Source organism: Typopeltis vanoorti, chromosome 10 (assembly GCF_054136105.1).
Source record: "Typopeltis vanoorti isolate ZY-2024b chromosome 10, IOZ_Tvanoo_1.0, whole genome shotgun sequence".
Lineage (NCBI taxonomy): Eukaryota > Metazoa > Arthropoda > Arachnida > Uropygi > Thelyphonidae > Typopeltis > Typopeltis vanoorti.
In genome coordinates, this window is record NC_143558.1 from 132,169,350 (window position 1) to 132,193,936 (window position 24,587).

The window sequence follows — 24,587 nt, forward strand, 5'->3', positions numbered from 1 at the left end:
ATAATGGAATAGAAAACTAAACACATAATGTAAATATGTATATATAAATGTAGAAATATTGTATAGTAATGAATATATCTATTTGCATAAGAGAAAGTATATGTCTTATAGTTTTCAGATAAGGTAAAAATATTTTAATATTTCAATGGATGTTAAATGGCAAAATAATTGGCCAAAAGATTGCACAGGACTCTAGGTGAAAATATATTGGGCATGTTATCATGTAAATAAAACTTGTTAATTGAAATAAGCATGTCATGTACTTATTGCATATATGTTATTGTATAATGTAGTATTTTATTGTATATATTATCATGTTGTAAATGAAAATTGTTAACTGAAATAAGCATGCTATGTACTTATTGTATATATGTAAATAGTTCGTCCGAATGTACATAGATGCTTTTGAGAAAATAAAATATTTGGCCCAGTGGTTAGCGTATCCGCTCTCCAGCCAAAACGCCGCGGGCTCGAATCTCGCCGTGGGTATGGATGTTTGTGACTGTCTTTAGAAATACTAGTGGTGGTTGGTAGTAAGAGGTAGATGGCGTTGGTGTAGTTACAGTTAGTAGAAGAATAAGTACCCTCCCTGGAGGTTTTATATAATAATAAGCTATAGCCCATGTAGAATGGTAGATTAAAATGTCTACTCTGGACCGATACTGAAATTGGTTGCTTTATTTTAATTTAATAAGGAAACAGATGCAGTTCATATTAAAATATTTTCAAAATAACTCTAATGAAAATCACGTGTATTTATATTTACTCCATTCTCGTGCCGTCTGGTCCTTATTTCAATCTTCTCATATCTAGTATGATAACTAACCTTAAGCAGTAGCATAGCTAGAGCTTTTTCCGGCCGGGGCGGTACCTGAGTTTGCCATCCCTCTCAATATACACCAAAAATACTATAAAAAGTCAAAACGACCTATAGGGAAACAAATTAAAACACAATGTTTATGTTTGTTTATTTTAGTTGTACGTATAGTTGTTAAAAACTAATTATTAATTAAGTAATAAAAATTACCAATTATTTAAATTAAAGGGATATTAAATCCCTTTAATGTAAATTAAACGGATTTATTTCACATTATTTCAAAGCCGAATAAGAAACTCAAAGATCGGAATCAAAGAGTTTCATGCCGAATACAGTAAACTATAAAAGTTTCGGTGGATTGTAGCGTAAGCTAAAGCACGTAGTTCAACACTAGGGCTTTGGCCCACACCACAATCCGCCGAAACTTTTATAGTTTACTATATTCGGCATGAAACTCTTTGATTCCGATCTTTGAGTTTCTTATTCGGCTTTGAAATAATGTGGGATTTAATATCTCCTTAATTTAAATAATGTTACATTGCCGAAGTGAAGCCTATTGCTCTTTTATTTAAGTAAAAATTACTAAGTTAACATGTTGGTCGATTGGTAGAGCCTCTGCTACTAATGGCGCACGCAAAAAGTTAAGCAAGTCTGAGCGTGGTTAGTAGTTGGAAGGAGTCCAATCGTTCGATGCTTTTGGCACACTCTCCCTCGATGAGTCTTTGGACTCCCTGGAGGTATCACATAATAATACTAATAACATAAATAAAAGAATCGTCGAAAAATAAAATTGTGTCCCATGAAAAGTGTCGCCCGGGGCGGACCACCCCCTCCTCTCCACTCTGGCTACGCCACTGCTCTTAAGTATATTAACCAAGCCATAAGTAATTAATCCTCAATTATAATAACTAATTAAATGATTCTCAAGAAAGGTCAGGATAATTCGTCAGTTTCACGTTTCGCGAGATATTAGTATTACTTTCAAGCCTACATGGAGTTCAAAGACACATTTCTATTAATATCTATTGATAGGAATGTTTCTATCGCAAAGGTTCGTCAGACACAAGAAGTAAATTGACTAAACAAGTATCCGTGGGTATCTATATCAAGGAAATACTGTTTGGAGTTTAAGGTAGTCATTGTTTATCGAAAGCTTAAAAAAAAAGTTATGTCCTTGTGTTTCAAGGGCAGCTGCTGTTACAGAGTTTGGTTGCGCTTTGCTGGCCAAGTCAACGTCCGTGGGTTCAGTCACACCAACAAGCCTTGCAGGCGACATCACAGATGCCGGCGGACTGTTCTAATAGACCGTCAGAGTACGGGCCTCGAGAGAAGCGCGAGTTCATCGATGTGCTCAAAAACATGAGGTGGGGGGGGGGGGGTAGAATGGAAAGAATATCAGCATACCAGAGATAGGATAGCATATACGTGCCAACGATAAAACTGAAAAATTACTCGCCAATTTAGCATGATTTGATTGAGAAAGCAAAGCAGTAATCCAATACTCGCCGTTTTGTTAGTATTTAAAAGCTTGAGAAATTGCAATGACACTTCTTAAATGGTAGTTTCATTAATCGAAGTAAATAAAACTTGACCTTATTAGAACAATGCTGTTAATTATGATTGAAACTAGGGTACTGCTCTACAGGAGAACATTGACATTAGACTAAAAATATGATTTGTTTATTTACTTATTATTATTTGGTTATAAATAATATAGAGTTAATTCTGTGTGTGTTTATTTTCCTGGCAGCAAATCTCTTTGACACCGAAATGGGTGTCAATGTGCAATCGAAAGTGCAGAACTCTGTTCATTGCATGAACATAATTCATAAATATTCATTCTGCTCGGTGGCGCACCCAGGGAGGGGGACCAAAGGGCCCTCCCCCCCCCCCCAAAAAAAAAGAAAAAGTTTAAATACACTAAATTTTTTTTCAAAATACTTCTCCTAATTAACATTCTTTTTTTTTTTTTATTTCTGTTGTGTCAGTCTTCTATTTCTATACTACTTATGAATTAGCGGTCACATAAGGTGAGAGTACCCTATAACAGTGTTTCTCAATCTGTGGTCCACGACGATGGGACAGGTGGTCCACAGGCAGACTTAAATTAACCAAATAAATCTATATATTTTAATTATCCAAACAAAACAAATTAAAATTGAATTTGTAAGTAAAAATTATTAAAATAAAACGATTACTTAAAAAAAATAGCGACAGAATGTTCATGGAATGAACATTCTGCCACTATTTTAATTTGTAGCAGCAGAATGACGAATGATAAAAGAGAGCTGAAGTGAAGATGTGTTGTCCACATGACCACATTTCAGCCAATTGCTTGTTGTTTATTGGTTTTTATTGTTGAAGGGTTTCCTCCTTCAACCAAGGCTCAATAGATATCTTCAGAAGTGGTAAGTAATACTTGGACAATGTATGTTGTGAGTTTACCCCAGTATTTATATATTTTTCGGCAATCGCGCGAAGGTAAGATAAAAGCAAGTTGCCAGTTGAGTTGAATTGCTAACTCTCTTCAACCGAATTCCATATGTGAAACTGCCATAACAACATTCACTATATATATAAGTTTTTTTAACACGTTTACGAATTTTAACAGCTCTTTCACTAACAATATGGGCATAAGTAAGATTAGAAAGGATTAATTACAGGGCCTAAGATAAGCTGATTATTGTTAAGTTGAGTAAAGTATTAAATGCGTGTGTATATGAGAAATGAGTAGAACTAAACATATTTTGGAAAATTATGGAGAAAACTACTGTGTTTGAGTGAAAACACAGTAGTTTTATATCAAACTTTAGTTTAATATAAACCAAAATCAACACTCGACGTTTCGATCGTTATATCAAGATCATCTTCTGGAGCATATACACTAGATACAGAGAAACAAGCTGCAGTACAACTACATGGTTTGCTAAAGTTACTGACCAAATGTTACAACAATTATTGGCCTGACCCCTGGTGAAAAAAAAAAAAAAACCTTGACTACATCACATTACAGTACTACATTACTCATGCAGATTACTACACATTATTACATATTACTACACATCACTACACAACATTACAGTGACGGCTGAACTGGATAATGGTAATGGGTTTACAGTGATACTGCTGGACCTGGCTAAGGCATTTGACAGGATACCACATGGAATTCTAATCTGTAAACTACAACATATGGGAATGGATATAGGGTTGGTGAAATGGATAGGTGGGTGGTTGATGGAGAGATATCAAAGAGTAGTTTATTCAGGAGTAGAGTCCAAAAGAAGGCCAGTGACTAGTGGTGCGCCGCAGGGTTCTGTTCTTGGACCACTGCTGTTTAATTTGTTGATTAATGATATGCGGAAGGATCTAAGAGGAACAGTTCATTTGTTCGCTGATGATGCAAAGTTGGGTAGGGAAATAGTGAATGCAGAAGATGTCAAAATCTTGCAGGACGACTTGGATAGGTTGGAGTTCTGGGCTAAGGAGAATGGATGTCAATTTAATGTGACAAAATGTAAGGTTATGCATTTTGGGGTGAAAAGATTAGTAATATACCACATTGGTGGAACTGTACTCCAAGAGATTGATGAGGCCAGGGACTTGGGAGTGTTGGTGGATAGGGAGATGAAGTTTAGGGGGCACATTTCAAAAGTAGCTAAATCAGCTCATCAACTCATTTGGTTGTTGAAAAATACCTTGACGAGCAGAGACAAGCAAGTTATTGTACCTCTGTACTGGGCCTTGATAAGACCTTATCTCGACTACTGGGCCTTGATAAGACCTCATCTCGACTACTGTGCCCAGATTTGGTCACCTAGGTTCCTTCTTAATGGGGAGGAGGTGGAGAGGATCCAGAGGCGAGTGACTAAGATGAGAGCAGATCTATGGAATAAACCATATGAGAACAGGTTGAAGATTTGTGGGTTGCAGAAATTAGTTGATAGGCGGAAAAGGGGAGATATGATTGAGACATTCAAATTACTAAAGGGTTTCTATAGGATTAATTCAGAGGATATTTCTGAGATCAGGACTGGTAGTGGGAGAACTAGGGGACACCTATGGAAGCTAGGCAAGAGTGTGGTTAGTAGGGGTGTTAGAGCTGGGTTCTTTACTTTTAGAGTGGTAAATGAGTGGAATAAGCTGCCAGAGTCTGTTGTGGGTGCTATGACGGTGAGTGAGTTCAAGGCAAAGTATGATAGATACTGTGAGAATGTTGTATAGTTGTGTGAACATGATGTTTGGGGCTCCCTTGATGAGTCTAAGGACTCCCTGGAGTTGCCTGTAGTAATAGTAATAATTACCGCTAGAGTCCTATTATTATTATCTATTGGTTACAAAATTACATTGGGCTGGAGAGCAACATGTTAATATACATATATATTAAAAACATGATTATACATATAAATTTCAACCAGTTGGTATGGAATGGTTTCCAATACTAACTGAAGGTTGCTTAAGTTCCTACAGTATGTTGGGTGCTAAGTATTAAGTAGGCTGAATATGTGCCACCCAGATTCTTGGAATTTTCATGCCACCATTATTGTTGATATTAGTGTGGTTAATCAGAATTTCGCAGGCTTCTTTAAATTTTCTTTCATACCAGGTTTTTATATGGTGTAGAGAGCGGGTACTTTTCCAATCAATTTGGTGTAAGGGGACAGCCAAGAAGTGACAGACATAAGTAGTTTAGTAGTTTCTCAGTTATTTTCTTTATTCTGTTAGATGGGTTATAGTTTACAAGCTGATAGGTGCTGTTATCGGCAACTAGTTGATTCATCTAATGGTGGATGTTGACCTGTCAAGGATGACAGTGGCATTACCTTTATCCGATTTTGTTATGATTATTTCTTGATTAGCTTTCAATGACTTGATTGTTGCTAGTTCTGTTTTTGTAAGATTGCTGTGGAAAGTTTTCTTATTATTCAGAACATTGTTGGTTTCTAATAGAATTTTATCAGCTATATTAGTAGGAAGGGAGATGTCTCTTTCTATGTGGTATATAAAATCCAATTTATTCACAATTTTCGTTGCTATTGCGAAGTTAAGGCCTTTATCCAGTAGTGCAAGGTTGGCCATTATTTAAGGTGTGGCTAGATAAGTTGACTTGCTTCCTGGTGGTTGGTCGCTCCTTGTCATCGAATAAAGGTAATGCCACTGTCGTCCTTGACAGGTCAACATTCATCCAACAGATGAATCAACTGGTCGCTGATAACAGCACCTTCAGCTTGTAAACTATAACCCAACTAACAGAATAAAGAAAATAGCTGAGAAACTACTTAAGTCCGTCACTTCTTGGCCATCAGACACAGTTAAAAAAACTTATACCCCCATTACGCTCATTCTCCCAGAATATATGGTGTTCCTAAAGTACACAAACAAAATGTGCTGCTTCGACTGATAGTTGAAGGAATAGATAGCCCTAATTATCACCTAGCCAAGAAATTAGCATCAACACTCAAGGAGTTGGTAGGTCATTCCCCCTCCTATATAAAGAACACACAACACTTTATAAACAAAATTAAACACATAGCACTCGGTAAAGATGATCTATTAGTCACTTTTGACGTTTCTGCCCTTTTTACAAATGTCCCAATCAATGACACAATTCTTTTCCTACAGAACAAATTTCCGCCCATTACTTGGTATGGCAAAATAAATTTTACTACGAAAAGAAGGTATGGTCATAGGCTCACCACTATCCCCCCCCCCCCCAATTGCTAACTTTTATATGGAAGCCTTTGAGCAAAGTGCTCTTGATTCCTTCACTCTAAAACCTACAGTGTGGCTTAGATATGTTGAAGATGTTTTCGTTATCTGGCCACACGGGCGACAAACATTAGACACATTTCTTAGCCACCTGAACAAACAACATGAACGCATACAATTTACTATCGAAATTGAAAATCAGAACTCATTCCTGTTCCTGGATACACTGGTCACACGTCTTCCTTCACGCAATCTATCCTTCATGGTCTACCACAAACCAACACATACTGGCCAATACATACATGCAAATCATACCACCATCCATCACAAAAATATGAAGTTATTAACACCCTTAAAAACAGAGCTACAACAATTTGCAGCTCTGTTTTTAATTCTTAAACAAGAATTAAAAATTATTAGCAACACATTTATAAATCGATGAAATGGTTGCACCATTTCATCCCTCGATGAAATGGTTGCACTAATTGCGTCTGTGCACCCAGAGATTGTCGGAATAAGTGAGACATGGTTAGATGAGGATGGAATCCTGACAGGAATAGAGATGGAAAGGTATGATGTGTTTCGTGAGGATAGAAGGGGTAAAAAGGGAGGGGGGGAGTGCTATTGATGATAGAGAAAGAGTTATGTCCATACAAGGTAGAGATGCAAGAGGGAAATGGGCCAGTGGTTTTGAGGCAGTATGGTGTGAGATAGAAGTGAATAGAATCAAATACTTGGTGGGATGTTGTTATAGACCTGGTAATGTGGATAGTGATGATAGTGAAATGTACAGTCAAATAAGCCAAGCAAATAAGAAAAGGGTGATCATTATGGGTGATTTTAATTATGGCAATATAGACTGGAATGAAGAGATAGCAACTGGAAGTAAAGAAAATGAGTTTCTTGAGTTTTTGAGGGATAACTACCTCAGACAGTATGTAACAGAGGGCACAAGAGGATTAAGGGTCTTGGATTTGGTCATCTCATCGGAGGATGTAATTATCAATGAGGTATCAAATCATCCACCAATTGGTGAAAGTGACCATGAGGTGATTACTTGGGTGGTTGCCAGCAGTGCAAGGACCCCTGTGAAAAAAGGGTATATGTGGAACTACAAGGGGAGGTGATTATGAAGAGCTCAGGAGACAGCTTGCAGGTGTAGCATGGAATGAGGAGTTAGCTGGAAAAGAGATCAATGCAGCTTGGGGGATTTTCAAAAAATATTTAGTAGATGCAATGTCTAAATGTATACCATGGGTGAGAAGGTTAAATAAGGTAGGTGTGAGATGGATGAATAAAGAGATTAAGCATGCAATACAGAGAAAAAGGGCATTGTGGAGGTAGCATAAGAGAAGTGTAAGTAACCAATTTCATGAGGTCTACAAAGACCAGGCAAGGAGGGTGACTTGGTTGGTGAGAGTAGCTAAAGAGAGGTATGAACAGCAGTTAGCTAATGAAGCTAAAAAGAATCCTAGGGAGTTCTTTCGATATGTAGCCAGCAAAAGAAAGAATGATTGTGGAAGGATGACATTGATTGGAGGAAATGGTATAAAGACAGCTGTTGCAGAATGTGTGGTGGAGATACTTAATGAGCAGTTCATAAAGATCTTTAAATCTTGTGAATGTGACTTCATGGAGAGATTAAGAGCAGTTGATGATGGGGAGGAGAGCTGACTGTAAGTAAGCAAGAGGTGTTTGGGGAGTTGAGTAAACTAGATGTAAATAAGGCTGTGGGACTTGATAATATATCACCACGTATTCTGAAGGAATGTGCCAGAGAGTTGACACCTGCCTTGACATATTTTTTTAATACGAGTCTTGCACTTGGTCAAGTCCCTAAAGAGTGGAAGGAGGGCAGGATTGTGCCACTTCATAAAGGAGGTGATCGAACTCAAGCATCAAACTATAGGCCTATCTGTGTGTCAGGTGTTGTGGTTAAGTTGTTGGAGAAGCTTGTGAGAACTAGGATCCAGAGTTGGGTTGACAACAATGGTATAATCTTTGATGGACAGCATGGATTTGCTAAAGGGAGGTCGTGTTTTAGTAATCTACTTACTTATTACAATAAAGTGACTGCTTCCTTGAACAGAGGAGAAGGATACACAATAATATACTTGGATTTCGCAAAAGCTTTTGATAGAGTACCTCATGATAAGTTGACAGTCAAACTAGAGCAGATGGGGTTGGATATTAGATTAGTGTATTGAATTGGAGACTGGCTATCTGATAGGTATCAACAAGTTGTGTATAGGGGTGCAATATCCAGGAAAAGGAAAGTCACTAGTGGAGTGCCTCAGGGATCTGTTTTAGGGCCATTACTATTTAACTTGTATATTAATGATATTGGCGAAGATTTGGATGGAGATATTCAGTTGTTTGCAGATGATGCAAAGTTGGGACGAACCATAAAGAGTAGTGAAGATGTTGTGGCCTTGCAAGAAGACTTGAATAAATTGAGTGATTGGGCAAGCAAATGGGGATGTGAGTTCAATGTTGCAAAATGTAAGGTTTTAAAATTTGGAAAACAAAGATGGGATGCAGAATTTATGCTTAGTGAGAATATATTGTTGGAAGTAGAGGAAATAAGAGATCTGGGAGTGATAGTGGATAAGGATCTAAAATTTAGGGGACACATCGCCAAAATTGTGAAGACAACACAAAGACTTTTGGGAATGATGAGGAGGATACTGACGTGTAGAAGTAGGGAGATTCTTGTTCCATTGTATAAGGCTTTGATTAGGCCACACATGGACTATTGTGCCCAGATTTGGTCACCTGGTTTTCAGAAGGATGAAGAGATGTTGGAAAGGGTCCAAAGGCGACTGACTAAGGTAGTTTCTGACCTCTGGAATGTCGAGTATGAGGAAAGATTGAAAAGATGTAATTTGCAGAGTCTAGTGGAGAGAAGGAAGAGGGGAGATATGATAGAGACCTACAAGTTGGTAAGGGGTTGTTATAGGATCAATGGTGGAGAAGTTCTACAGAGAATAGTGGGAGATCAGGAGAAAACCAGAGGTCATCCCTGGAAACTGTATAAAGAGGGTGTGAGTAGGGGAGTGAGAGGCAGGTTTTTTTTGTGCAGAATTGTGAATGATTGGAATGCCTTGCCTGAGAGTGTGATGTCTGCAAGGAGTTTGAATGTGTTTAAGACCTGGTATGATGAGATGTGTGTGAGATAAAAGGACCTCCTAGATGAGTCTTTGACTCCATGAGGTCTTGTTTAATAATAACAATAATAATTAATGATATTGAAGATTTGGATGGAGATATTCAGTTGTTTGCAGATGATGCAAAGTTGGGACGAACCATAAAGAGTAGTGAAGATGTTGTAGCCTTGCAAGAAGACTTGAATAAATTGGGCAAGCAAATGGGGATGTGAGTTCAATGTTGCAAAATGTAAGGTTTTAAAATTTGGAAAACAAAGATGGGATGCAGAATTTATGCTTAGTGAGAATATATTGTTGGAATTAGAGGAAATAAGAGATCTGGGGGTGATAGTGGATAAGGATCTAAAATTTAGAGGACACATCGCCAAAATTGTGAAGACAACACAAAGACTTCTGGGAATGATGCGGAGGGCACTGACGTGTAGAAGTAGGGAGATTCTTGTTCCATTGTATAAGGCTTTGATTAGGCCACACATGGACTATTGTGCCCAAATTTGGTCACCTGGTTTTCAGAAGGATGAAGAGATGTTGGAAAGGGTCCAAAGGCGACTGACTAAGGTAGTTTCTGACCTCTGGAATGTCGAGTATGAGGAAAGATTGAAAAGATGTAATTTGCAGAGTCTAGTGGAGAGAAGGAAGAGGGGAGATATGATAGAGACCTACAAGTTGGTAAGGGGTTGTTATAGGATAAATGGTGGAGAAGTTCTACAGAGAATAGTGGGAGATCAAGGGAGAACCAGAGGTCATCCCTGGAAACTGTATAAAGAGGGTGTGAGTAGGGGAGTGAGAGGCAGGTTTTTTTCGTGCAGAGTTGTGAGTGATTGGAATGCCTTGCCTGAGAGTGTGGTGTCTGCAAGGAGTTTGAATGTGTTTAAGACGCAGTATGATGAGATGTGTGTGAGATAAAAGGACCTCCTAGATGAGTCTTTGACTCCATGAGGTCTTGTTTAATAATAATAATAATAATAATAATAATAAATAATGGCTACAACAAAAATGCTATTAATAAAGTCCTTCATAAAACTTCATCAAAAAAAGAATATAGATTACAGTAAAATCATAGCCATCCCATACATTAAAGGGTTATCAGAAAAAACAACAGAATCCTACACCATTATAATCTCAATGCCACCTTTAAACCACCTACAAAATTAAAAAACATATTCAACTCCTCTAAGGATCCTCTCCTCCGAATGGCACATCCTGGATTGACTGCATCTACTGCACCTGTAACTTACCTTATATTGGTGAAACTGGATGTACAATCCTTATAAGGAAAAAAGAACACAAAAGACACATTAAATATAACAATTTTGGTGAAGCAGGCCTCTCAGACCATGCTCTCAACACCTTACACCAAATTGATTGGAAAAGTATCTGCTCCCTACACCATACAAAAACCTGGTATGAAAGAAAATTTAAAGAAGCCTGCGAAAATCTGATTAACCATCCTAATATCAACAATAACGGTGGCATGAAAATTCCAAGAATCTGGATGGCACATGTTCAGCCTACTTACTATTTAGTACCCAGCATATTTTATGACCTTAAGCAACCTTCAGCTAGTATTGGAAACTATTGCATACCAACTGGTTGAAATTTATATGTATAATCATGTTTTTAATATATATATACAGGGTGTTCGGGATAAATTTGACATATTTATAATTAATTATATTTTTCCGTAAGTTACATGTATTAACACACACTTCTCTTCATTTAAAAGTTTGGACCCTTCTTCATTCATATACAAGATGTCAGAAAGGATGGATAGCTGGAACCCACCTGAATCATGGAAGAGAATAACTTGTATCATGATGATTCGTGCCCGCCATCAAAATAAGGATATTACGACTGCTGCCCAATGCTCCCTGAATACAGTAAAAACAATCAGGCATGAACTAGAGACTTGCAATGGTGACTACGAGGATGTAGCAAGAAGAAAGATCCCTAGCAGACGATCTGATTGCGTTCGTACAGCAGAATTCCTTGCAAATCTGCAGGAACAGGTGTTGAAGAACCCTGGCATTGGAATTCGGGCTTTGTTCATGGAGTTGCTAACTATAGTCAAGCCCTGGATAACAAGGGTAGCCAATGGTAGGCCGTATGTATGGCAGCAGGATTCGGCCCCTTGCCACACCTCTGGGAAAAGTCAAAAATGGTTGTCTGAAAATTTCTACGACTTCACCAGTCCAAATGTTTGGCCTCCAAACTCCCCAGACCTTAACCCCATAGATTATTTTGTATGGGGCGCAGTTGAAAAAGACACCAATCGCACTTCCAGTAATACAAAAGCCCAGTTAATGGATAAAATTAAAACAGTTTTTGCGGCCCTTCCCAGGGAGACTGTAGCATCAGCTTGTTCGAGGTTCCGAAGCAGAATTGAAGCTGTGATCGATGCTAATGGTGGTTATTTTGAGTAAATCTTGTTGATAGTATTGTAATTAACTCTGCCTGTAATGTTTTTTTGTCAATTCATTAAATTTAATAGATACAAAAAAGATTTTCTTTTTCCTTACGAAACTGTCAAATTTATCCCGAACACCCTGTATATATATATATATATATAAACATGTTGCTCTCCAGCCCAATGTAATTTTGTAACCAATAGATAATAATAGGACTCTAGCGGTGATGTAGTCAAGGTTTTTTTTTTTTTTTCCACCAGGGGTCAGGCCAATAATTGTTGTAACAGTTGGTCAGTAACTTTAGCAAACCATGCAGATTGTAGTGCAGCATGTTTCTCTGTATATAGTATATATGCTCCAGAAGATGATCTTGATATAAGGATCTAAACGTCAAGTGTTGATTTTGGTTTATATTAAACTAAAGTTTTACTCAACACGGTAGTTTTCTCCATAATTTTCCAAAATATATTCTGATCATCATGTAAGCCTAAAAGAAAAGAGCAGAACTAAAGGAAAATTTTAGTGGACTAAGAGATAAAGCAAAAATTTAAGAAAGATATTAATTAAAGTAGAGACCATATATTTTACAAAGGTGCAATCGACATTAATTTACATCCTCTTGTGATTCTCACATTCACTTTTATTTTCCTTTTTATAGATTTTTACTATAAGAGCTTTTCTCCAATCATTTGGAATTTGACCTTCTGATCAGGCCATCTGAATTACATAGTGAAATCACTATAAATCTTCTATTTTCCATATCTGATCATTTCTGGCTCCAGATGCCATGCTTTCTTCAAGTGATATGTATTCCCAATTGCATTAATCTTGAATATTTTCTACCACTGTTTTGTCACTTCTTGTTTCATTTACTAATATTTCAAAGTAATTACTTCAGTTTTCATGTCATTCTTATCATTTCTGATTCCAGTTACAATGCTCTTTCCTCCATTTTTAATTCTCAGTAGCCTCCAAAACCTTTTGCCACCTTCTAACCACATTATAAGTTAAGTGCAAAATAATAAAATTAAACAAAAGCATATTAACAGTGTACCATGTATGTATGCATACATGGTACACTTTCTAATATGGTAGTGACTGAAGATGACAAGTGTAATGCCATATATTGTGGTCATTTGCAAAGGAGTATGATAGATTTCCAAATTGCAAATTGATGGCCACTACTGTGAGGACCAGACAATAAGTTAGTAGATGGATATCAGAAAGATATCAGATAGTTATCCATGCAGAAGGAATGCCAAAAAAGAAGTACAAAACATAACTCGGGGTTGGGTGGGGGGTGGGGCTCTAACTGACAATATTTATGTTTCCTGTTGCTATATTTGAAAAGTACAACCTATAAAGGTTGTATTCATTAAACTTCGGACTCCTCCTCTATTTATGGGGCAAGTGATGAAAAGTGATATTTTTCATTATTCTGCATTGCAATCTTTATAAGACAATCATCAAAATGGATTCAATTATTTATAAACTCTCTTCTTATCTAGTACAATATTTGCACAAACAAGAAACTTCTGTACCTAAAATTTTTTAATGTTAAAATATTGAATGACATCTAATTTCAAAAAAAATTATACATGAAATCACTTATTCTAATCTTGAAGTAAAAAAATATCACTGGAATAGATAAAGGATTAAACTAAATCTATTATATCACTGGAATAGTTTTAATGCAAAGTACTGTTTTTTTCTTCCCTTCAAACTTATGTTTTCAGTGATTATGTTTATATATTGTATTTAGTTTTTTTTTTTTTTTTAATTAAAGCAAGTATTTATATCTTATCAATTTATATCTTATTATTTTTCCCCTTTTGCATAACTAAATTATAAAGGAGTGGCAGATATAATTACTGCGTATTTAGTTCTGAGTCATAACTATTAATTTCAGTTACTGTACTATCCTGTACTTCTTGACTAGTTTCACTGAGGTTATGTTCCAAAATACTTTGCTCAAAATGTTCTTCTTTTCCCATGGAAACAATGAATTCTTTTCCTCCAAGTAAAGTATTTTCCTGAAAAAAAAAAATATTTCAACAATTTGGTCTTGTTCTATTCTAGGTGTGTGTTTTATGCCTAATTTTTTATTTTTTGTTCAGTTAATGTGCTAAGCTGAAATGAACATTTCAAAACAACTAGACAACTAAAAGAAAATTATTTTAAAGTAAATTAAATGGATAAATAAATCTTAAGAGATAGTAAGTAAATTATAGTTCATAAGAAATCATAATCTTGGTTTAATCTTTAATCTAATGCAGAAGAAAACCAAAAATTTTGGAAGTTTATTTTGCACTTGGTTAGACTATAATAAATTTAGTTTAATTATTTATCCAAGTGTAAGCAAACAAAGTTTGCACCTGAACATATCTTCAGGACTGTGGTAAGGTGGTACAACACTTAGGCAACTCGCAGCAAAGGTGGACCAAGCTCTCTCATCAATCCTTGTCTCAATATCTCCCATAATGCAAAGCACATCTCTTTGCAGATATGTATAATGCTATGCATTAAGGTAAGGGCCACTACCCAGACCGGTTTCAACCTTTATTAAGGTCTCATTATCTGCAATTGTTATATTACTCTGAATTAAGAGAAAGATGCTGGAAGTTTATTTTGCGCTTGGTTAGACTTTTCCTATTTCCAATTTCCTAGACTTAGCAAAGGCATTTGACAGGGTGCCACTTGATAAGCTGATATTCAAGTTGCAGCACATGGGTCTGGATGTTAAATTGGTCAACTAGGTTCAGGATTGGCTGTCCGATAGGTATCAGAGAGTTGTGTATGGTGGGGCAGTTTCAAGGAGGCAGAGGGTTACAAGTAGGGTTCCACAGGGCTCAGTACTGGGACCTCTATTGTTTAACCTTTATATCAATGACAATGTCTGTGGATTGCAAGAGGACATTCAGTTGTTTGTGGATGATGCGAAGCTGGGAAGGGTTATTAGTAATAGTGCAGATGTGGTAGCCCTGCAAAAGGATTTGAATAAGCTAGATAGATGGTCAAATGAATGGGGGTGTCAGTTTAATGCAATAAAATGTAAGGTCTTGAGGTCTGGGACACATCGATGGGATGCTGCATACTATATAGGAGGAGTTAAACTGCAGGAAGTAGGGGAGACAAGAGATTTGGGGTTGATGTATGATAAAAACCTGAAATTTAGGGGACATATTGCAAAGATAGTGAAGGTAACACAGAGGATTGCTGCAATAATGAGAAGGACACTGACCTGCAGAGATTAAAAGGGTTATCATTCCGTTATATAAGACTCTGATCAGACCACACTTAGACTATAGTTCTGAGATCTGGTCCCCAGGATTTGAAGGGGATAAATTAACTGTGCAAAGGGTACAAAGGCAGATAACAAAGATGGTGTGAGGACTGTACAATGTTAGTTATGAGGATCAGCTGAGAGAGTGTGGACTGCAGAGTTTGGTGGATAGAAGAAGGAGAGGTGATAAGATTGAGACTTTTAAACTGTTGAGAAGTGGTTACAGGGTTGACACTGGGGAGTTCTTTCGCTTGGTTGAACAGCAGGAAGGAGTCATGACAAGGGGCCATCCCTGGAAGCTATGAAAGGAAACTGTGAGAAAGCGGGTGAGGAGTGATTTCTTGGCGTGGAGGGTAGTTGAATCATGGAATGCATTGCCGGATAGAGTGGTGAGAGTGAGAACAGTCAATGCATTTAAGGAGTGGTATGATAAATTTTGTGTTTCCTAGGAGGGACATCCCTCGATGAGTCTTGATAGACTTGTGTTTTTTAGAAAGGACCTCCCATGATGAGTCTTTTGACTCCATGGAGGCCTGAATAATAATAATAATAATAAATGAACTGTAATTTGCTACTTCTATCTTGCAGGAACTATCATGTACATTTTCCATTACCTTGGAATACAGTACCTACATAGCTGAGACTTAGATTAAACAGCTTGGATAGAGGACTGTCAGTTCTCTTGCATATTATTCTTGCAACTTTTTCAAATCACTTCATGCTTCCAATAAGTGGGAGGGGGGGGAGTGTGGTTGCATAAAAGATGATGAAATTTGGCTACCACCTAAAGACAATGAAAGACATCCAACCCAGCAATGAGGTTTGAACTTGAAGTCAGTTGGTAGGAGAGATGGTATGTCAACCATTTAGCTACCTATGTGTCATTTTTAATATGTTCCCATAATGGTAACGAGAGACTCATTTTTTTTTTCCATATTCAGATTTCTGTAGTTGTAGTGATTCATGTTCAAGTTTCAGTAATTTAAACCAGGTAGAAACAGGAATAAAATATAAGCTAAATATTCACAACATCATGTTTCAATGACTCAAGCTAGCATTATCATATGCAATTTGAAGATACATACTCAGTGAAGACTAAAATTCAAATGATTTCAAAACAAGGACAGTCATGTGGAGGATGACAGTGGAATGCGATGTTCTTGTAGCGATGTTCTGTGATTATTGCTGCGGGAAATATACAGCAATGCACTAAAACTTATACAGAATTATTTATGTAGAATTAAAGATTATGTTATTTGTAGCATAGTTGATTTCGTGGACTGCTATGCATGTAGCATACATGCATTGTGTCGATTAAACATGTGGAAGGTGATTAACAAGAAAGTATATGTGTGAATGAAATGTAAGCAATGGGAAGCACTGGGATATATATGCAGTGGTGAGCTATAAGGGGACTCATGCGAGACCTTTGTTAAATTTTTCTCAGATTTTCAAGCCCCTTGTTCTTCTTATTTACTTTTTTATTTTTTCAAAAAAAAACCTAACAAACATAATTTTTTAGAATATATTAAGTGACAAACTCATATGGTAGTCTAACAAAAATTAGTCTATTCAGTAGCGTATAGATTATTTGGAATTATTGTTTCAACTCCTCTATAACGAAATGCAACCAAGTTTGAAAATAAAATAAGCACATGCACTATCTTTACCCTTCTCCCTTCTGGTAGCCAATCGTATAGCAAAACCGTTCATTATCACTTGAAGTATAAAAACAAAAGAGAAATATAACGTATTTCACTATTATTGTGTTTAGATAATATTTATTTATTATTTATAGAATGTTTGTCATAAAAACTTCTATCGCAAACAAAAAGTAATTTATTTTATTTATAAAAAATGCAGACTATTGCATATGTGCGATTATAAAAGATTTTATTCTTATTATATTTTGATAGTTAAAAAATGTTTTTCTTATGTAAGATAAATTAACACATATGATTGTGTGCAAATATTTCATGTTTAGATCATGAAATATTTGTTTAAAAATGAGAACTTTTACAGGTTGATTGTCCCCTCATACTTTTTTGATTCGCATTTGTGCACAAGCTGTATTAATAAAAGTTTTTTATGTGAAATACGGCGTTTTTTTGCTTGACAATGCGAGCCTTTTGTTAAAATTTCCATAGCTCACCACTGTATATAAGTATTTCAATAAGTATTTTAGGTGAATGCCAGTTTGTGGGCGCCAGTAGTGTATTGGAGAGTAAAGAGAATGTGAAAGATGTGCATATGGATATTACTTTCAGTGGTGTGGCAGAGGGCAATGGCAGTGAACAGAGGCGAAAATGTAGAGTATATGAGAGAAATGGTTGGAACTAATGACCTGAGAGGTAGCATGAATCATGTAGCACAAGAACTGATGATGATGTTAGGGTTAGTGTAGTAGAAATGTGTCTGAGGAAAGATAGTGAGAGTTTTGCCCCTGAATGCTAATGCAGAGTAGAGGAGAAAAGCAGTAATAACGAATGAGATGATAGCAAGAATATGTAGGAGAGGTCTGGAATATGTGGATGCCTGGAGTACATTTGAGGATAGAAGAGAACTGTATCTGAGAGATGGATTACATTTGAATGCAGGCATTTGGAGAGACTTTTTTCTGGGCAAGTGAGTGTGCAGGTAGGGAAACAAGAATTGCAAGAATGTGATGTAGCAGGGATAGCATCATGTGGAGAAAATGGTTTGAAAACTTAGAGGGTATACAATATATTGCAGAGACAGGCAGAGTATGGCAGGAAGTAATAATGGCTATAAGAATACTGGCAGTGTGCTGGTTTTTCTGCATACAAATGCTTGAAGCAGTAGGAATGAAGGGAATGAATTTGTGGCATTCATTGACTCAGTTTCTCTAAAGATTGTTGGTATCAGTGAAACTTGGTTAGCATATTTCACCAGGACAGGGAAGATAAACATGGTGATGCAGTATTATTCATGATAAGAGAGAAACTGTGTCCTCTCAGGGTGAAGAATTTTAATGGAAATATAGCTTTGATGGTTTTAAGAGTGGTGTGAGATGGAAGTTTATAAGGCAAGATATTTATTGGGAGAGTACTATAGACCAGACCAGGGAATATAGATGGTGATGAGTAGAAAAAGTTTAGGCAAGCAAAAAAGCAAGTGATCATTATGGAGAACTTCAACTATAGCAATATATAAACTGGCCAGAGGAGATAGCATGCACTATTAAGGGACATGAATTTTTAGATTTCTTGTGGGATAACTGACTTAGGCAGCACGTGTTGGAGGGATTGTGAGGATCAAAAGTTTTGGATTTGGTCATAGTATCGGAAAATCTGATTGTGACTGAGATGTCATACCTGCCCCAGTTGGTGAGAAACACCACATAGTCCTGACTTGAAGGATGAATAGGCATGTAGAGATATCAAGACAGACAGAATTTATGTGGAATTATAAGGAAGGCAATTATTAAAGACTTAGAAACTGGCTTGCAGTAGTACCATGGATGAAAGAACTTGAAGGAAGAGAAGTCAGTAGTACATGGGAGATACTTAAGAAGAAAACATGTTGAAAGCAATGGTAGATTTTATACCTTGAGTGAAGAAGTTAGTGATTTTGAGACAAATGAATGACAAAAGAAATTAAAGATTACTGATGAAAAAGAGATTATAGAACACACACACACACACACACACACACACACACACACACACACACACACACACACACACACACACACACACACACACACACACGTGCACGAGGGTGATCTGAAATGTTCTCGGCCTCGACCACAGATAGCAACACTATCAACAAGATTTTTTTTTCTAAGTGTTGGTACAGCTGTCATAAGCATCCATGTGAAATTGCAAGTCATTTTATCAAGTAGTTTGTTTTATACAGCTGTCTGAAGCAAAAGTGTTGTCTGTATTCCTTGAAATGGATAAAGTTGAGTTTCGTGCAGTTATAAAATTCTTTGTAAAAGAAGGTTTAACTCCAAAAGAAATTAGCTCAAAGCTCATAAAAGTTTATGGGTTTAAGAAATAGGCTCCAAGTTTAAATGTGGCCGTACCAGTCTTGAAGATGATCCACATGAAGGACGTCCAAATAATGTAACAACACCAGAAATCATTGATCAAGTACATGATATGGTATTGGAGGACTGACTAGTCAAAGTGCGTGAAATTGCTGAGACTATAGGCATTTCAAAAGAACGTGTATGATATATTTTGCACGAAGAATTGCAAATGAAAAAGCTTTGCACAAGATGGGTGCTGAGCTTGCTCAGCAGGTCAAAAACGCACCGCATGAAAAAACTCTGAACAGTGCTTGGAGCGTTTTAACAAGAATAAAACTGATTTTGTGGGTCGATTTATTACTACGGAGGAGACTTGGATTCACCATAACACTCGAGAATCCAAACAGCAGTCAAAACAGTGGCTGGTTGTTCAGAAGCTGGTTGTTCAGAAGCTGGTTGTTCCACGCCAAAGAAGACAAAGTCGGTTCCATCAGTAGGAATGGTCATGGCATGTGGATTCACATAAAAAATGTCATCTCATAATTCTGAAAATCATTTTACTGATTTAAAGATGTGTGTGCATGTAAATTACAGGTAATTATGGTTTCAGTGTTTTTTCATTATTTATAATGTTTAATGAACCACTTACTTGATGATATACATTAATTATGACTGATAACTATTTCTAGAATTTTTCAATTTCAATTTTCAGTTCTATAGAATAGATACAGGAGTCACTGAACTGAACAATTGAAATAAATTATTTGAATAATAAACATAATTCAAAGAAAGCATCTCTTGCTTTTCTTTAACATAAGGCACACAATAGTTATTAAAAGTTAAAACAATAATTTAAATCATATTCAAACATTTATTAGCAAACAACTCTAACACATACTCCACATAAATGGTTTTCTACGAAATCTTCTGCACGATTATGCTTTTCATCTTCAACAGCTTGAAGCATATCTGAAAATATAACACCCATTCAGTTAGTTTATGGCACTGTTCAGTAAATAAGGTAATATTTTGTTTTATACATATTTTCAGTAACCAATTGTAATTACAGTACTATTTTCCATACTACTTTTTCATTTGGGAGTGTCATACTCTCATAATGCATCTTTTATACTTATTTATTTTATATAATAAATCTCCGTAGCTCACTATATAAAAGTGTCTATACCAAAGTACAGACAAAGCCCCTTTGGTTGGAAAGGCTTGGGTTAGATTCCCGTCCATGACTTGAGGAACCTTTCTCTGGTTTCTTTCAACTAAAAGTGAGTTATCCAGTCTCAAATGGAGGTGGAGAGTTTTTCCACCCAGAAACTCAGGTTGTTTTGTCTCTCAAAACAGACAAACCACCCAGTAGAACACAAGCAATTTACAGACAAGAATACTTGGAGGTATAGGGGTAACCACCTTATCCTCATATTGCAGCTGAGAAGTCCAAGGATACTCGGAAGGCCACGGACACTTAAGTGCCTGTTAAAGCCACTGATGGATGGATTTATTTTATATATATATATATATTCTGATAACATACATGGGAGGTAAAAGAATCTATAAGCATAATCAGTGCAATGTATGGTACAGGTGAGGATTGGGAAAGAAGTTTCTGGACATTTTTCTTGAAGGTCGCAGGTTGTAGCTGTTTGGAAATACCTCACGAGGAAGGCTGTTCTAGAGGACAGAGGTAGATGAAATGAAAGAGGAAGAAAAGAAGCAGGCTTGGTGTGTATGTAAGTAGTTGTACTGAAAATGAATGATGGGCAGCTGCTGATGGTTGCTAGTTCTGTGGAACAGTGACCACTGAAGTATCTGTACAACAGGCACAGAGCTAAAATCATGCATGTGTAATATAAAGGTTGAAGGGAGTCTGTGAGAATGGTATCATCTATGAGCTGAATTTATCTCCTCTGGACAGTATCACAATTTTTATGGAGCCTTTAGGTTCACCTGAAACATGGGAACAGTATTCTAAGGATGGTGGATTTGGAATTTGTATACAGTTAGTAGCTGGGTGGGTGAAAAATAGCATTTTGAGTGGAAGACAATGCTTAATTTCTTTAGAGACTGAAGATGATATTGATATGATGTGCTTATGCCTTGAGAGGCTAAAAGTAAATGTTAGTCCAAGGAGAGAAGCACGATCCTGAATGGTGATTTGTGTATTACTAAGGGTGAGGGCACATGAGCTGAGATCCCTTATCTGAGAGAAAACTCAGTGCTGCATTTTGGTGGCACTAAAGGTGTCTAGGTTGTCATAGCATCCTCTATGGTCAAGTCAACATAAAATGCAAACTGGTTGGCTTATGATTCAAATATTCAGCACATAATTGTTTGTTCATGTAGATCAGAGTGAATATCTGATAAAAGCATGCATTGCAGGATACTTGGGCAGAAGTAAAGTACCCAAGGTTGGTTTTCCACATAATTTCTTATTATATGGAAGGTTTCTACTCGGTTATATATAAGTGGAATATGGACAGTGGAACCTGGAGTGGGGGGGTATCTGGAAAGTTCTGATAAACACCTAGAACAAAAATTAATTAATTGGATGTTTTCTTATATATCCTAAAAGAAAAAGAACAAATTATTACGATTTGATGAAACATGGGGATTAAAGGGTTTTAAAATATATTCTTTCTTGTGGTTATCTCAGTTGCTTTAATATCATTTTTGTTTTATGTGTTTATCAAAACTTTCCAGATCACACTCTTGTAGCTTTGACTCTTCAAAGAGCTCAGCAAAATTTTTAATGATAGATGGCACTTAAAATATGGAGACAGAATAAGCATGCCAAAATGATGGGAAGTCAGGTGAATAAGAGGAAAATAGCCATGTTAGTATATTAACAAATTATAATTAGTAAGAAATTACAGTCTTGCTTAATTCTTTATGCAAGTGTAAGCAAATAAAGTTTGCACAAGAAGTATCATTATGACTAGACTTCTTATATATACAGGGTGATGATGTCACATCATTGCCTTAGTATCCCATAATGCAAAGCACAAGTGATTTGAAGTAATCATCCTCTCCATATAAGAAGCCTAGTCATTAGGATATTTCATATGCAAACTCTGCTTGCTTATCATGAAGGTTGTTTTCTTGATCATAAATTAGTAAATAATAATATTTGGTTAACCGATGACTAGACTTCTTATATATACAGGGTGATGATGTCAAATCAATTGCCTTAGTATCCCATAATGCAAAGCACAAGTGATTTGAAGTAATCATCCTCTCCATATAAGAAGCCTAGTCATTAGGATATTTCATATGCAAACTCTACTTGCTTATCATGAAGGTTGTTTTCTTGATCATAAATTAGTAAATAATAATATTTGGTTAACCGATCAAGTGTTGATCAATTTTATTAATTAACTGGACCAACTAGTTTCACCACACTTATCTGTTGGCTTTGCAGTTACGCATAATTGTGAGAGTGTTTAAACCTATATGTAAGTGCCCTGAAGAAGCCAACAGATAAGTGTGGCGAAACTAGTTGGTCCAGTTAATTAATAAAATTGATCAACACTTGATCGGTTAACCAAATATTATTATCTGCTTTTACTCTTGAATATGATTTCTTGGAAAGTATAATTTACTTTTAATCAAGTGAAAAAACTTTCAAGAACTATCTCTGATCCAGAGTATTTTAATAATAAGTCAATACACCTTTTTACGACTTGTTTATGGAAGATATATGAATATTGCATTAATTCAACCTTGGCATCTGGCAGGGTGGGAATCAATCGACCGTGAGATGCGGTGATTGATTTATCCAATATATCCAATACCCTTGGAGGGTAATGGATAGCAATGCTGTAGCCAATGAAGTTCTAACTGAGGCTCAGCTATTGCTGTTACTCTCCTGCCATGATCAGAGCTTTAATTAATAGCTCAATAACACCTTATCCCTACACTGTCCTCTACAGATAACGGGGAAGATGAAAAGCATTCTTGCTTCGCCCCTTTAAGCCAGTCCTTATAAGGAATAAGGACCTTGGCATCTTCCTGGATTTGGCTCCCACTGATTTAGATCTAACAGGGATGAAGTATGGGTTCCTATTCTTGCTTCCCTCCCACATTCTGTAATATCCAAAGGGATGCAGAAAGGTGAATCTTGACAACAGACAGGAAGTACTATCAATGTGTAATAAAGTTTATAAATAAATGTGCTCCATCAATGGAACAGCTAGATGGAGCACATTAAAAAAATAAAAATAAATAAATAAAATAAAATCTCCAGCTACAATGATGTAGTGTGTGCCACATAAATATGGCTGCAATTCTTAGATTCTTCCATGAATTGCAGCCATATTTATGTGGCACACACTATAAAAATAAATAAATAAAATAAAATCTCCAGCTACAATGATGTAGTGTGTGCCACATAAATATGGCTGCAATTCTTAGATTCTTCCATGAATTGCAGCCATATTTATGTGGCACACACTATATTATTGTAGCTGGAGATTTTATTTTATTAATTAATTAATTTTTTTTATATTGAGCCCATACACAAGAGGTTGGTTAATCAACCTATGTGTATGGGTAGTGGGTTGGGAAAGAAGAAACTTGTTTACATTTGCTTTAAAAGCTTGTATATTATATTCCTTAGGAAACACATCAGGGGTAAGACTGTTCCAATGTAGCAATAGCAAGGATGAAGGAGGAGGAAAGAGAAACTTGTTCTGTGCATTTTTCCAAGGTGTACTGTGAAGGGATGTTGGTGGCAGCTGTATGTGTTCCAGCAGATTTAGTACTGAATGGGAGAATTATTGATGCTATTTCAGATGAACATTTGACATGGAAATATTTATAGAATACATATATTGCAGCAACCAAATGCCTGTGTGAAAGTGTGAGGAGTGAGCTGGTAAGAGATGAGTTATTAATCAATCTAATTGTCCTCCTCTATATTGGATAAGCATTTTTAAGAAGCTCTTAGGAGTCTCACTCCAAATGTGAGAGCAGTATTCAACAGCTGGGTAGATTTGTGATTTGTATAAGGTTAACAGCTATTCAGAGGTGAAGTAATGTCTTGAGCAAAAGAGAAATCCTAGTTTTTTAGAAGCTGAGGATGCAACGAGGATTGGAACTATACTTAAAACCACACATTAGATAAAATAGGAGGTGACCTCGGAAGTGGTAAAGTAGGATAATATACCTTGACAATGCTCAACTAGCAGACATATGGAGGATT

The 24,587-nt window shown here is 36.4% G+C and overlaps 1 protein-coding gene across 1 annotated transcript in view; it reads right to left on the reverse strand.

Moving 5' to 3' along the window:
- Window positions 1-13,937: 13,937 nt before the first annotated feature.
- The window catches only part of sac (sterile affecting ciliogenesis), a 515,109-nt gene continuing 504,459 nt past the window's right edge, over window positions 13,938-24,587 (reverse strand). Inside the window, exons 19-20 of the mRNA XM_090399395.1 lie at window positions 20,274-20,344; window positions 13,938-14,131 (exon numbers count right to left, since the gene is read on the reverse strand). Of these exons, the coding sequence (XP_090255521.1) occupies window positions 13,967-14,131; window positions 20,274-20,344 (236 nt within the window). The 3' untranslated portion in view covers window positions 13,938-13,966. The remainder of the gene's footprint in view (window positions 14,132-20,273; window positions 20,345-24,587) is intronic.